Source organism: Miniopterus schreibersii (genome assembly GCF_964146895.1).
Source record: "Miniopterus schreibersii genome assembly, chromosome: 16".
Classification (NCBI taxonomy): Eukaryota; Metazoa; Chordata; class Mammalia; order Chiroptera; family Miniopteridae; genus Miniopterus; species Miniopterus schreibersii.
Window position 1 is genome coordinate 36,451,699 of NC_138116.1, and position 11,479 is coordinate 36,463,177.

Genomic DNA, 11,479 nt, shown 5'->3' on the forward strand with positions numbered 1-11,479 from the left:
GGCACTTTATTTTACTTGATTTTAAAGAGAGCGAGAGAGAAACATCATCTGTTGTTCCACTTATTTATTCACTCATTGGTTGCTTCTTGTATGTGCCCTAGGACGTTGGCGTAACCGACCAACTGAGCTACCTGGCCAGAGCTAGACAGGAGCTTTAACCAGCTAAGCCATGGGCCAATGCCAAGCTGCTACATTTACAAATAGATGAACAATTTATGTGACCAGTGAAAAATAATTACAGAACAATGGCTGTTCCAAGTTCTTAGTGAGACATCCCTTCCAGTATCCCCCCTTCCCGTCACAGGTTATGTGATCTGAACCACAAAGTTAATACTCCACTCCTCCTCCTTTCACACTTTTGGAGGCCAACTTGACCGTACATGGGGTGCATGAGTCCTTCTCCCTTAACCACCTAGACAACCTTCAGGCCTTCTCCTGTGTGGTGACAAAGAAGCCAAACATCCTCAACTGCTTCAGGACACTAGCGGGTTAAGTGGGTTTCCCCCTGCCTCAGAAGCCGTGACCCACAATGGTGCTTGTCCAAACCCTTAGTCACAAGTTGCTTCTTATTTCTCCTTCCCTGGACAAAGGCGGCTGAGATGTTAGAGGTAAGAGCAGAGTTTTAATTAGGTGGAGACTTAGTAGGCTCAGAATAGCCCTTCAGCTGGAAAGGGCGTAGGGAGAAGAGGGATAGAAATTGCTCAGTCTCACTACAACCTTCCTGGAAGCAGGGCCACACCTCCCCACAAAGACCTCCCCTCACCCAACCCCCAAACTTTACTCCACAAATTCCTGGGTTTTATTTTTTATTTTTGTATTAAAAAATATTAACAGACACAATATCAAAAACACAAATGTCATAGGTAGAGGGTACAGCTGAGAACACCTGGGTCCCACCTGAGGGGCAGCACCAGGGACTCCATGGTCCACCAACCTCCCCCACCCTGGAGCAGCTAGCGGTTTGGACCACTGACTCCTGCTTGGGCCTCAGGCCCTCCTCCTCCCATCTGGGGAGGAGGTAGGAGAGGATTGCCTCCCCCAATAAATAAGTGCAGCCCCAACCCTCGGGTACCAGGACTAGGGCTTAGCAGGGACTTGGAGAGACCACTTCAGCAGTCTGTCAGCAACCTTGACCAGGGAAGGGAGGACTCCTCACCAGGGGTGGGAGACGAGGCTTCTCTGCAGAGTTCCACCCTTTGTTCCCTCAGAGGCCAGAGGTAGCCCCTGGATCCTGGGCTGGTGATGGGGGTCCGGCCCCATCAGTGGGAGAAGCTGGGGCAGTTTGCTATTGGCTGGTCCAGCCACATCTGAGTTCTGAGAGTTAGATGCGGAAGAAGCTTCTCATGCATTCCTGGAAGGTGGTCTCCAAATGTAGTCTAGCTGGTGCCATTTTCTGTGGCAGGTAAGGCTGGACCAGGCGAGCTCCCACCTTGTTCCTCCTCCTCCATAGCCAGGTCCTGAGAGCTTGAGACCCCAGCCCCAGCTTGGACCTGGGCCTCATCTCCGCCCTCATCCTCACAACCACCACCAGCACCTTCACCTCCACTCTCCTCCATGGGCTCCAGCCCCAATCCGTCCAGTCCTGAGAAGAGTGGGTCATCAGGGTGGCCAGGGTCCTGGGAGCTACTACCACAGTCCATACAGGCCTTGCAGGGAGAAAGGGGGCGAGTGAGTCAGGCAAGGCTCTCTCACTGATGACCTGCTACCCCAGCTCCCTTGTCCCCCAGCCCAAGAGTACTTCCTAAAATGTACTCCAAAGAAACACTAGGCCACACAGCTGCACATGGGGCCAAGATTGGAAAATGCTCTGTACCCTGTGTCCAGACCTCACTATGGGACAGTCACAACGTACAGTAGCATAGAATTGGCTCAGAAAAGTTCTACAAAAACTCATGTGGTTTAACACTATATAACTCAGCATCAAACTCAGTGGAATTAACATCTTTCAGAATAATCCAATGACAATAAAGGGAATCAGCCCATAGCCTCTATCCTTTTGACCTGAGTTCAATGCTTTCTTCTCCCTCCTGGCCCAGACTTTTCCTCTCACCATCACATCAAGAACCCGAGGCAGCTGGCCCTTCCGGATCCAGGAGTGCACAGCACCCAGTTCCCTCCGCTGGTCCTCTGAAAACCGCGGCTGCTGTTTCTGCATGGCCCGGAGCCGCTCCCGGTCCTGCTTCAGCACAGACGCCATATCCCTGCCCAGGGAAAGGGTTCAGAAAAGTCTAGGAGAGGGGACTGGAGCCCATGAGGCTGGCATTCTTCCTCTACCACAACTCCCCATCCACTGCCTCATGCTCCTCCCCTGAACCAGTGCTCTGGGAGTTCAGGGCTTCTAAGACCGGGAAAGTTGCCCTCAGCCTGGTAAGAACTAATGGGGGGGCTCCAACAGGCAGGGGATAGAATAGAAAGCCACAGAGCAGAACCAGCCCCAGAAAAGAACACTCTAAGTTAGCTGGGGAGTGAGGGTAGGCCAGCCTCTGAAAGGGTGGCAGAGGAAGCCTCAAACTCCTTACCTGGAGGGCACCTGGTAGGTCATCATGACATGCTGGTCAGCATTGGCCATGAGCAGCCAGATGGGATCCTGGAGCACGTACTTAATGACCTGGTCCCCGGGCTCAGCCCTGGCCTGGGCAGCTGCAACCTCAGCCTCAGAAGAGTCAACGCTGCCGAAGTACTTGCTTGTGTGGCTGCTCTGACTGCTGCCTATAAAGCAGGGGGCCAGCCAATGAAGTTAGGTCAGCTGGCACTCCCACCCCCAGGGCCTTGCAAGGCCACATGTCCAGCCCACTGGCCTTAGAAAGCAGGGCCCATGGGCCCAGGCTGCTCAGTCAAGGTGGGCATGGCCTCTTAACTCCCCAGTTACTGTTCTACCCTGGGAGGTATTGGTGGTGGTGGCAGGCACTCACGTGTGATGCTGGCTGAGGTGCTGCCCCCTTCATGGGAGCCTGAACCAGATCCAGAGCCTAAGCCAGAGCCCAAGGAACCTGAGGCAGCAGAGCCTGTGCCAGAGCGAGAGTCTTCTTGCAGCAACAATTCCAAGAGGTCACTGGAGCCCGAAAGTGCATCCTGGTTGGAGGACTCAGTTACCTCGACCTGGCCGGGGGGGGGGGGGGGGGGGGGGGGGGGGGGCAGGGGCAGGGAGAAATTAAGGGATCAACACCTGGGTTTCTCTTCAAGTGGTTTCCCAACCCAAGTGGTCTCTGATCCCACTCCATGACAGTGGGACCAGAATGAGAGCAGAGAGCTGGTGAAGAGCAGGGACATGACACTGGACCATTTCCAAGTGGCAGATGCACTCTCAGAGGTTATTGGGATGTCCTTGCCACCTGTCAGACAGACAGGACTGTCCCCCCCTTCACAGATGAGGCAGCTGGTTTCTGCCCTATTCAGAAATTCAGCTGGGGGTCTCCCACCCCACCACACCATCTTCTGCAAATGGAGATGCCAGGCAGGCAGAGGGCAGGAAGAAGTGCAAGGTAAAAGGGGAGCAAGGGGAGAAGGGCTGTGTGGGGGCTCTAAGAGGATGCAGGGGGATCAGTGCTCACCAGTCTGGCCTCTGGCTCTGCAGCCTCCTCACTGGGAGGTAGCGGCCCAGCGCTGCTCCCAGGGCCCCCTGCAACAGCACCCCCCTCAACACGGGGGGGCTCCTCAAGCTGCAGCAGATTTAGCTGGAGTGGGGAGCTGCATCTTGAGTTGAATAGTGGAGAGTCTGGGCGGTGGGGAGGGCTGGGGGGTGGTGGGGGCAGGGACGGAGAAGGGGAGTGGGAGGCAGGGGTAGGAGGCCCCTCAGCAGAAGTCTGAAGTACCCCATAGGGATAGCTAGATGGGGTAGGGAACAGGTAGTTAGGTAGCACCAAAGCCACAACTGGGGTCACCAGGGGGGCAGGAAAAGCTGCAGGGGGCACAGATGTAGGGGCTGGTGAAAGAGGCTGGGGGCCACCTCGGGGGGAGAACACTGGGAGGGGGTAGGGCTGTACCACAGCTGGGAAGGGAGTAGTAGCTGGTGGTGGGGGCCAGGAGGCAGAGGGTGGAACAGGTGAGGGGTGGGAGACATAGCAGGGGGCTTCCACCCGGGGGGTCTGGTGGTGACGTGAGCGCTTGGCTTTAGACCGGCAATGGTGTCGGCGGCTGGGGTGTGTGGGACCATGGTGGCAGCCTGTGGGGAAAGACCAGGATTAGCAAGGGCCTCAACCTGGGGGTTATCACCCCTGCTACCCCTACTGCCCTGCCATTCTAACCAGGGGGTGGGGTGGGGCGAAGGCCCTAGAGAAAATTTGGCTTCTTGGCCCACACAGAACAGAGGGGACTCTGGGGAAGTGGAAACCTCCAGGGAAGAATCACAGGAGGCAGGGACAGGAGGCAGGGACAGGGGGATTTATTGAGAAAGGAACAGGGAAAGGAAAGGTTACATGAGGGGTTGGGGGGTTGAGCTGGAGGTGAACAGAAGAGAAGCACTGGCAGATGCGAGCAGGGTGGGTCCATAAACAAATGGGTGGGAGGCTTCGGTCCATGTGTCAAACTCCCTCAGGCACTGCCAGCGTTGGCGCTCCTTCTGCCAGTCAAGGCCATGCTCTGCCTAGCTCTTGATGAAGTGAAGAGGTAGGCAGGAAAGCCCAATACTGAGCCCTGTGTCGGCCTACAGGAGGCTCCCTCAGGCATCTGCTGGACTGCTACCTGCTTCTTGAAGCCTGACCCCCACCTGGAGTTGTCCTAGCCCTCCTTGCCTAGATTTGGCCCAGAGTTTGTATAGATCTCTCTCTTTTAAAAAAATGTTTTATTATTGATTTTAGTGAGAGAAAAAGGGAGAGAAACATCGACATGAAACACTGATGTGAGAGAAATACTGATCGGTTGTCTCCTGTATGCACCCCGACCAGGGACCAAGCCTGCAACCTGAGCATGTGCCCTGACCAGGAATCAAACCAGCGACCTTTTGGTGCACAGGAGGACGCTCAACCAACTGAGCCATACTGGCCAGGGCCTGTATAAATCTCTTGATCAGTGACAACTGAGTCTAAGTGGGCACACTTTCTGCCCCTGCCCCCAGGCTGGACTGGAGTAGCTTACCTGAAGCAGAGCACCTCCACCCGCCTGTCTCAGTGCCAGCCCCCCAGGCTGCCCTCCTCTAGCTGTAGCCTGGAACCCTGGCCTAGTGGGGAGAGGCTAGCGAGGGCCTGTCCCTAGGCAGGGCCCAGGTGGTGGAGGCACCACCAGCCTGGGCCTCTAGAGCAGGAACATCTCCCTCAAGAACCCTCTCCCCACAACAGTCTGATCCTAGACCTGGCAGAAGGCAGGCTCAGAGAGGTAAAGGTTGGCTACCTCGCTCTCCAGGGGCCGAGGGAGCCACGGAGGAGCCATTGAGTCCGCGCAGCCGGCCAAGATCACGGAAGCGGCTGAGGAAGGCCTGCTCCTCCTTCTGTGTGTGCAGGGACAGCACGGCCTTGGTCAGACCCACAGGGCGGTAGGCATCTGGGGATGGGTCAGGGGCTACTGTGAGGCTGGGGGCTGGGCTGGGAGCTGGGCCTGGAGCCAGGCTAGGCAGATCCTCCATCATGACGATGTCTGAGAAAGGCGAGATGGGGGAAAGGTTACCAATCACCTCAAGGGTTAACACAACCACACCTTCCCTGTCCAACAGCTTAGCAACCCCTGGCCTCTGCCTTACAAGCCTGGGCTCTGTGTGTATCTCTTGGCTTCCTCCCCAATGAGGACTGGCTCTGGGCCCTCTTCTCTATGCAAATTGTCCCAGGATGACAGAGGATACTGAGTCCCCTCCAGTGGAACTACCCTAGGATGACACCTCCATGACTCTCGTTGGAAGGGAAGCCCACCCCTTGCCCTTCCCTTCCACATTTTCCAGGTCAATGCCCTGCAGGGTTTTTCAACAGTCCTTCCCTTCTAACCCTCTGTGGTCAGCACCTTGGGGTTGAACCCCCCACCCTATACTTTGTGAACTGACAGTAAGAACAGAGGAAGCAGGATGGGGGAAAGACAAAGCAGCAAAGGCCGGCAGGGTGGAGGCAAGAAGCGGCAGCCCCATGCCAAGATGAGGGCCTCCTTCTCTCCATTAGGGCCACAGGGGGCAGGAAAAGACAGATGGAAGGGAACTCTGGCTAGGGGACCAAGGGAAGCCAGGGCACTGCTCCCTCACTCCAAGCCCATACCCGACTCCGGGGGCTTCTTGTCTCCCACATGGACGATGGTAGAGCTGAAGCTACACTGACTGGTGATGGACACCACACTCTCCGCCTTATTGGCCAGGGTGAGCGGGCTCAGGGTGCCTCCCACCACCGGCTCCTTCCGAGGGGTGGCCCCCTCCCCAGACAGCACTGCCGATTGATCTGTGCAGAGAGATGGTGCCAGTTACCACCACTTGCCCCCACCAGGAGGTCAGGAGAGGAAATCCCAGGGAGGGGGGGGAAGGATGGATGGTAGGGAAGAGTCTGGAGATCTGGAGCCTGGGAGGGGGACAGGGCAGAGCAAGGTGGGTGACCCACAGACAGAAGGGGAAAGACACAGGGCCAGCAGGCCAGCACAGGGCAATGGAAGCAGGGCAGACACCAGGTCTTTACCTTTCTTGGCCCCCACAGGGACTGGACCTGTCTTCTGCTTGTCATCATCAGATGCCGAGGAGGTGGTGTAGGAGGAGGAGGCACATTTACGTTTGGTCGTGCCTGGGATGTTGCAGCTCTCCAGGTACCTGGCAATACACAAGAGGACATGAGGGCAGGGCCTGGGGCGGGGCAAGGCCAGTGTCCCAGTGGGAGTAGGTGCCAGACTGGCCTTACCTGAGGATGCTATCCAGGCAGTTGATCTGCTGGTAGGAGCAACTGGGGGCTTCCTTCCTCTCAGCCTCCTCAGGGGCCAAGGCTAGTGGGGCCTGGACTAGAGCAGGGTCAGCCTCTAGCTTTGGGTCTGGGGACTGGCAGTAAAGGGTCTTGGCCTTGACTGTGCCTATATCTGGGCCAAAGGGAGGAAAAAAAGAGAGGAAAGCTCCTCTGGGTTGGGGTGAAGGTCAGGAGACCACCAGGTCTCCCTCCTCATCCATACCCACACCCCCACCAACTCACCAGGGAGATGAGGCCGGGGAAGAGGCCGAGCCCGGGACTCGATAAAAAGCTGCTGCCCCTGGTGCTTCACCAGATGCACATCCTTACAGATCTGCTGGAAGGTCACCTGTGGGACAGAGCAGGGCAGCAGTCTGCATTGGGGGGGCCTGGCCAGTGTCAGGGGCCCAAAACACAATGCAGCAAGAAGTACCAACAGGGAGGCACGGAGGCCATGATGAGAACAGGACAAAAAAGGAGGGGGGACAAAGCAGAGCTCCTCTGGGACTGGCAATACTGACTCCAAGGACAGGGGAATGAGAGATTAGAGGGATGAAGTGGGAGAAGGAACTTACCGGGGCAGGAGGCCCAGGCCCCTCAGCATCACCCCCATTGCTATCACTGGATGAGCCAGGGCTGAAGAGAGGGCCTGGGGAAGTCACAGGGCCGACTCCACAGAGCCCCATGGGGCTAGGGCTGTGCACAGGCTGAGGCAGAGAGGGGAACAGGTTAGGTGTCTACAGCCCTACACCCACCCCTTCCTCCTCTCCTAAACCTCCTCTCCTCTCCTCTCCTCTCCTCTCCTCAACTCTCACCTGTAATAGTAGCCGGTGGATCTGCTCAGATAGCTCCTGGATATCAGGGTCCAGGGAAAGAGCTGGGCTGGGGACCGGGGGAGTGAATACGTCCTCATTCAGGGGTGCCCTGTGGAGTGAGAAAGGGTGAGTTAAACCCTACTCCCTCCCAAACTGTCCCACCTCCCAGTGCCAGCTCTGGGTTAGGGCCCACTTACGTGCGTACTTTGTGGCGACCCAACACAAAGGCCACCTTGCGGCTCCAGGGGTGCACGAAGCCTGCCCAGCTGGTGTCCATGGTGACATATTCCCCATTACGGGCACAGAAACGAATGGGAGAGTGGTCAAAAGGCTGGCCAGCCAGCTGCAGGACTGAAGGGAATGGGAAATAAGGTGAAGGTCAGCAGGAGGGACAACTGAGTAAGGCAGAGAGTGACCCCACTGGAGATTCAGAAAAGCAAGGTACTGAGAGACATAACCACAAGGGCATCAGTTAAGAAGCCTTGGAGACAGCTGGGAAGAAAGAGCAGGAGAAGAGGCACTCACTCTTCTTGTGGATGGCCAGCATGAGGGGTCGGTCCTCAGGATGCAGGAACAGGAGCACTGGGGCCCCCAGGAGATCCTGGGGGAGGTAGCCCAGCAATGGGGCAGCCCTGAAATGGGAAGAGGCATCAGTTTGGCCATGGCCTCAGCCCTGGCCACCCACTTTTCCTCCAGGTCCTGACCTCACCTTTCATCCACATCCTGGAAGAGGCAGCTGGGTGTATGCCGTGTAGTGAAGATCCTCTTGTCAGGGGGTATCCGGGGAGCTGAGCACAGAAAATGTGGCCACTGGGTTTCATCCAAAATGGTCCAGCTCCTCACCCCTCCACACTGCCTGGGACGCAGGCTGGCTGGCAATCCTCCCCACAGCTCTGCCCTGGAGCCTTCTGGCCTACAAAGATGGTCTGGACCATTCTTGTGCCCCATACTAGTAATGAACTGAGAACAAGGCACTTTGCTTTGCCCTCTCCTGGCTCGGGGCTCTTAGCCAACTCTGTCTAAAGAAGGCCTCAAACCTTCATCTTTATAATACCTTCTCTGTTCCAAAGTTCCAAATGGCTAAATCATGCCTCCCAAACTCATGTCCTGACTCAATCCCAGCCCAGAGGAGGTACGCTTCCTCCCACCCCCACCAGGCCAGGCCCCTAGTCTGCACACCTTCGTAACCCGAGTGGATTCGCTCTGCAATGAGCAGGCAGCATGGCTGTGCGGGGGCCCCATCTGAGACCCGGATTTTGGTCACATATGGGGTTAGGCGGAATGGCTGGTACCGAGGCCCTGGATCCCGGTCAGGACCTCCTCTATCAAGGGAGAAAAAGAGGTGTTAGGGACTATCAATGAAAGGCCACCCACCTTCTATCTCGAGGTCAGGGTTTACACAGTAAAGGAGGAATATGTGTGGAAGGTGGAAGGGGTCTGCTCCCACTTCCCCCACCTACCTGATACGGCAAAAGATAGACTTCTCCTGGGTGAAGTCCCTGAAGCCTGAACCTGGGAGAGACCAGGAGAGAGGTGAGCACAGGCCCCCAGACCCCTCCTGGGCTGAGAAGAACCCAACAAGGAAAATCTTGGGCCCTCTAGTCCCTCACAGAGTGAGCTTCCTGCAACTGCTCATCCCTCCCCCAAAGCACCTGGGACCTCACCTGCCAAAGCCCCCACGCCCCAGGTGGGTAGACGAGATGGGGCAGTAGAACCATAGAAGACACCCACATCCTGGGGAGCCAGGAGCTCTGAGAAACGGGCACCCCGGAACACGTCCCTCTTGCAGTGCAGCAGAACACCTGCCTGCTCTGAAATGTAGACGATTCGGCCTGTCAGGAAGGAGACAGCCACGGAGAAGGTATCCTGGGAAGGAGAGTGAAGACAAGAGCAGATTCAGAAGCCATGAAGGATGAGGGCGAATTAGGACAGAGAGGCCAGGCTGTGGCTGACCTGGTTGCGAAGTGTGTACTCAGATGTGATGTGCTCCAGCTCCTCTAGAGTGTAGGTGGACATGTCCATGGCACAAGGCTCACCTTCCTCTAGGCTCCACTGCTGATAGTATTCCTGGTTGGCTACAAGGTAAGGGCAGTGGGGTATTCAGTGAGATGGCCCCACCATAGTAGCCCAGGACCTGGCCACTGCCCTCCAGGAAGCACCACTCACCCTGCACCTGCTTGACACAGGCCAGTGCGTACTGTAGTGTGGCCAGGGTTCCAGAGCGGCCCTTGCCCCGGCGCTCTGGTGGCAGCCGAAGCTTGAGGTCCCGCAGCGCCGTCATGAGTTCCTTCTGGGTTCTTGCACGGGCTGACTGTTCACTGCTGCAAGGTCCACAGGAAGGGTGGGGGTATAGGCATTAGCCTCAAAACATGGCCCAGGGACCCAACCTCTCCTCCAGCCCTTACCCCACAAACCTGCAGCCACTGGTAGATGGGTTGTCCTGCTCTGAGCTGGCACTCAGGAGGCTGTAGGCGATGGAACTGCTGGGTGGGGATGGGCTCTGAGAGTTTGTGCTAAGGGAGAAGCAACAGGCCCAAGATGAGGAGAAAGTGGCTAGCAGCATGGGCCTTTCTCCTAGCTCAGCCTGCTCACAAGACCACTCCCAGACCCTGTAACACACATCTATACACACCTCTTGCTGCTCTCAGTGGTCTCCAGCAGGGCTGAGTCCTTGCCATTGCCAGAGGAGGAGCTATGTGAGCTCCGCTGAGATGCACCCCTGGACTCGAGCCCGTTGGACTCATTGCCACTTGAGCCATTGCTGTTGGCATCTGTGTCATCAGCCAAGCTGGGGCCAGGGCAAGACCGGTGCTGTGGAGGCCCAGGGGATGGGGCCCCTCCAGGACAAAAGGATTCCTCTGGCCTGGGGTCCCCTCCCCCATCAGCCCCTTCTAGGGGGCCACTCATGTCTGGGCCATGGGGAGGGCAGGTGGAAAACAGTGCTGATGCAGAGGCCACCACGGATGCACAAGGGGGCCAGGAGGCCTGGCTGGGGAGTGAAGTAGGAGACCTAAGTCTCTGAGGATTGAGAAGTTCGATCACAGATCACAGCCAGTACCTGAAGAGGGAGACCAGGAAGGAGGGCTTAGAGAAAGCTGGGCTGTTAACCTCAAAGTACCTGCTGGCTACACTCAGACCCTCCCCGAGCCTGCCCCCAGGCTCCTGGGACCCAGGCTTGCAATAGGAAGCCTAGGTAAGTTCAGTTTCTTGTTCTGGTAGGGGGTTGGAGGTGGGAAGGGACCTTTCTTTGGCCTTCTCCCACATCCCTTGCCAGCGTGGCCCGGGTAAGTAGAGCCTCAACAATCTACTAGAACTATGGCCGTGGGCCAAACTGGACACCTTCCATCCCCAAATTCCCATCGGGCTCCCACTTTGCCTAAGACTCCAAGGCCTCTGGGCACTGGGTGAGCCCATCGTCTCCTATATTTAGGTCTCCAGGCTAATTTTATCTGTGGGCGGTGCCACCTCCGCTGCACATGCGCAGAAGCCTGAGCGGTTCCACCACGCGCTTCCGCCACCGCTGCGGTCACCAGGGAAACCGACGTCAGCAGCTGAGCTCAGCGGTTGCTGGAGGGACCACGAGAGGGCGGGAAGGCCGACCCTCCCCCATTTCCCCAGCGGAAGCAGGGGATCGACCTACTCCCACACAGGCGGGTGTGGCCAGGGTTCGCCCACCTCTAATACATCCCCAATTCCCTAAGAAAGGCAGCCATTGGGGTTCCGCGCGCGCAGGCTGGCCCCGCTCCCCAGGGCAAAACGCAACCGTCACTGCCCTCCACCGAAAAGTCCCACAGCCTGGCATTCGCCTGGAACCCAATCATTCTGGTCAAT

At 57.2% G+C, this 11,479-nt stretch overlaps 1 protein-coding gene across 2 annotated transcripts; it reads right to left on the reverse strand.

Annotated features, from left to right (window-relative positions):
• Positions 1-789: 789 nt before the first annotated feature.
• Positions 790-10,688, reverse strand: PER1 (period circadian regulator 1). 2 transcript variants are annotated; one of them, XM_081161437.1, is made up of 22 exons: positions 10,281-10,688; positions 10,063-10,161; positions 9,815-9,969; positions 9,602-9,723; positions 9,313-9,514; positions 9,109-9,160; positions 8,828-8,970; positions 8,358-8,436; positions 8,174-8,280; positions 7,846-7,999; positions 7,649-7,757; positions 7,409-7,540; positions 7,077-7,182; positions 6,795-6,966; positions 6,579-6,706; positions 6,171-6,347; positions 5,326-5,568; positions 3,552-4,162; positions 2,913-3,099; positions 2,520-2,709; positions 2,051-2,201; positions 790-1,646 (listed from the first exon to the last, which is right to left on the reverse strand). In XM_081161437.1, the coding sequence occupies exons 1-22, from the start codon at positions 10,553-10,555 to the stop codon at positions 1,377-1,379; spliced, it is 3,864 nt and encodes a 1,287-aa protein (XP_081017563.1). In that variant the 5' UTR covers positions 10,556-10,688; the 3' UTR covers positions 790-1,376. The 2 variants fall into 2 exon arrangements, with proteins under 2 accessions (XP_081017563.1, XP_081017562.1); XM_081161436.1 differs by lacking the exon at positions 6,171-6,347 and having other exon boundaries at positions 10,281-10,647.
• Positions 10,689-11,479: the final 791 nt, after the last annotated feature.

Bases quoted from the DNA above. Each gene is read 5' to 3' on its own strand.
- PER1 (XM_081161437.1), bottom strand. From the start codon at position 10,555: ATGAGTGGCCCCCTAGAAGGGGCTGATGGGGGAGGGGACCCCAGGCCA. The intron at 10,162-10,280 runs GTGTGTATAGAT...CTTCTCCCTTAG, and splicing joins ACCACTGAGAGCAGCAAGAG to CACAAACTCTCAGAGCCCAT. The intron at 9,970-10,062 runs GTTTGTGGGGTA...TGGACCTTGCAG, and splicing joins CCATCTACCAGTGGCTGCAG to CAGTGAACAGTCAGCCCGTG.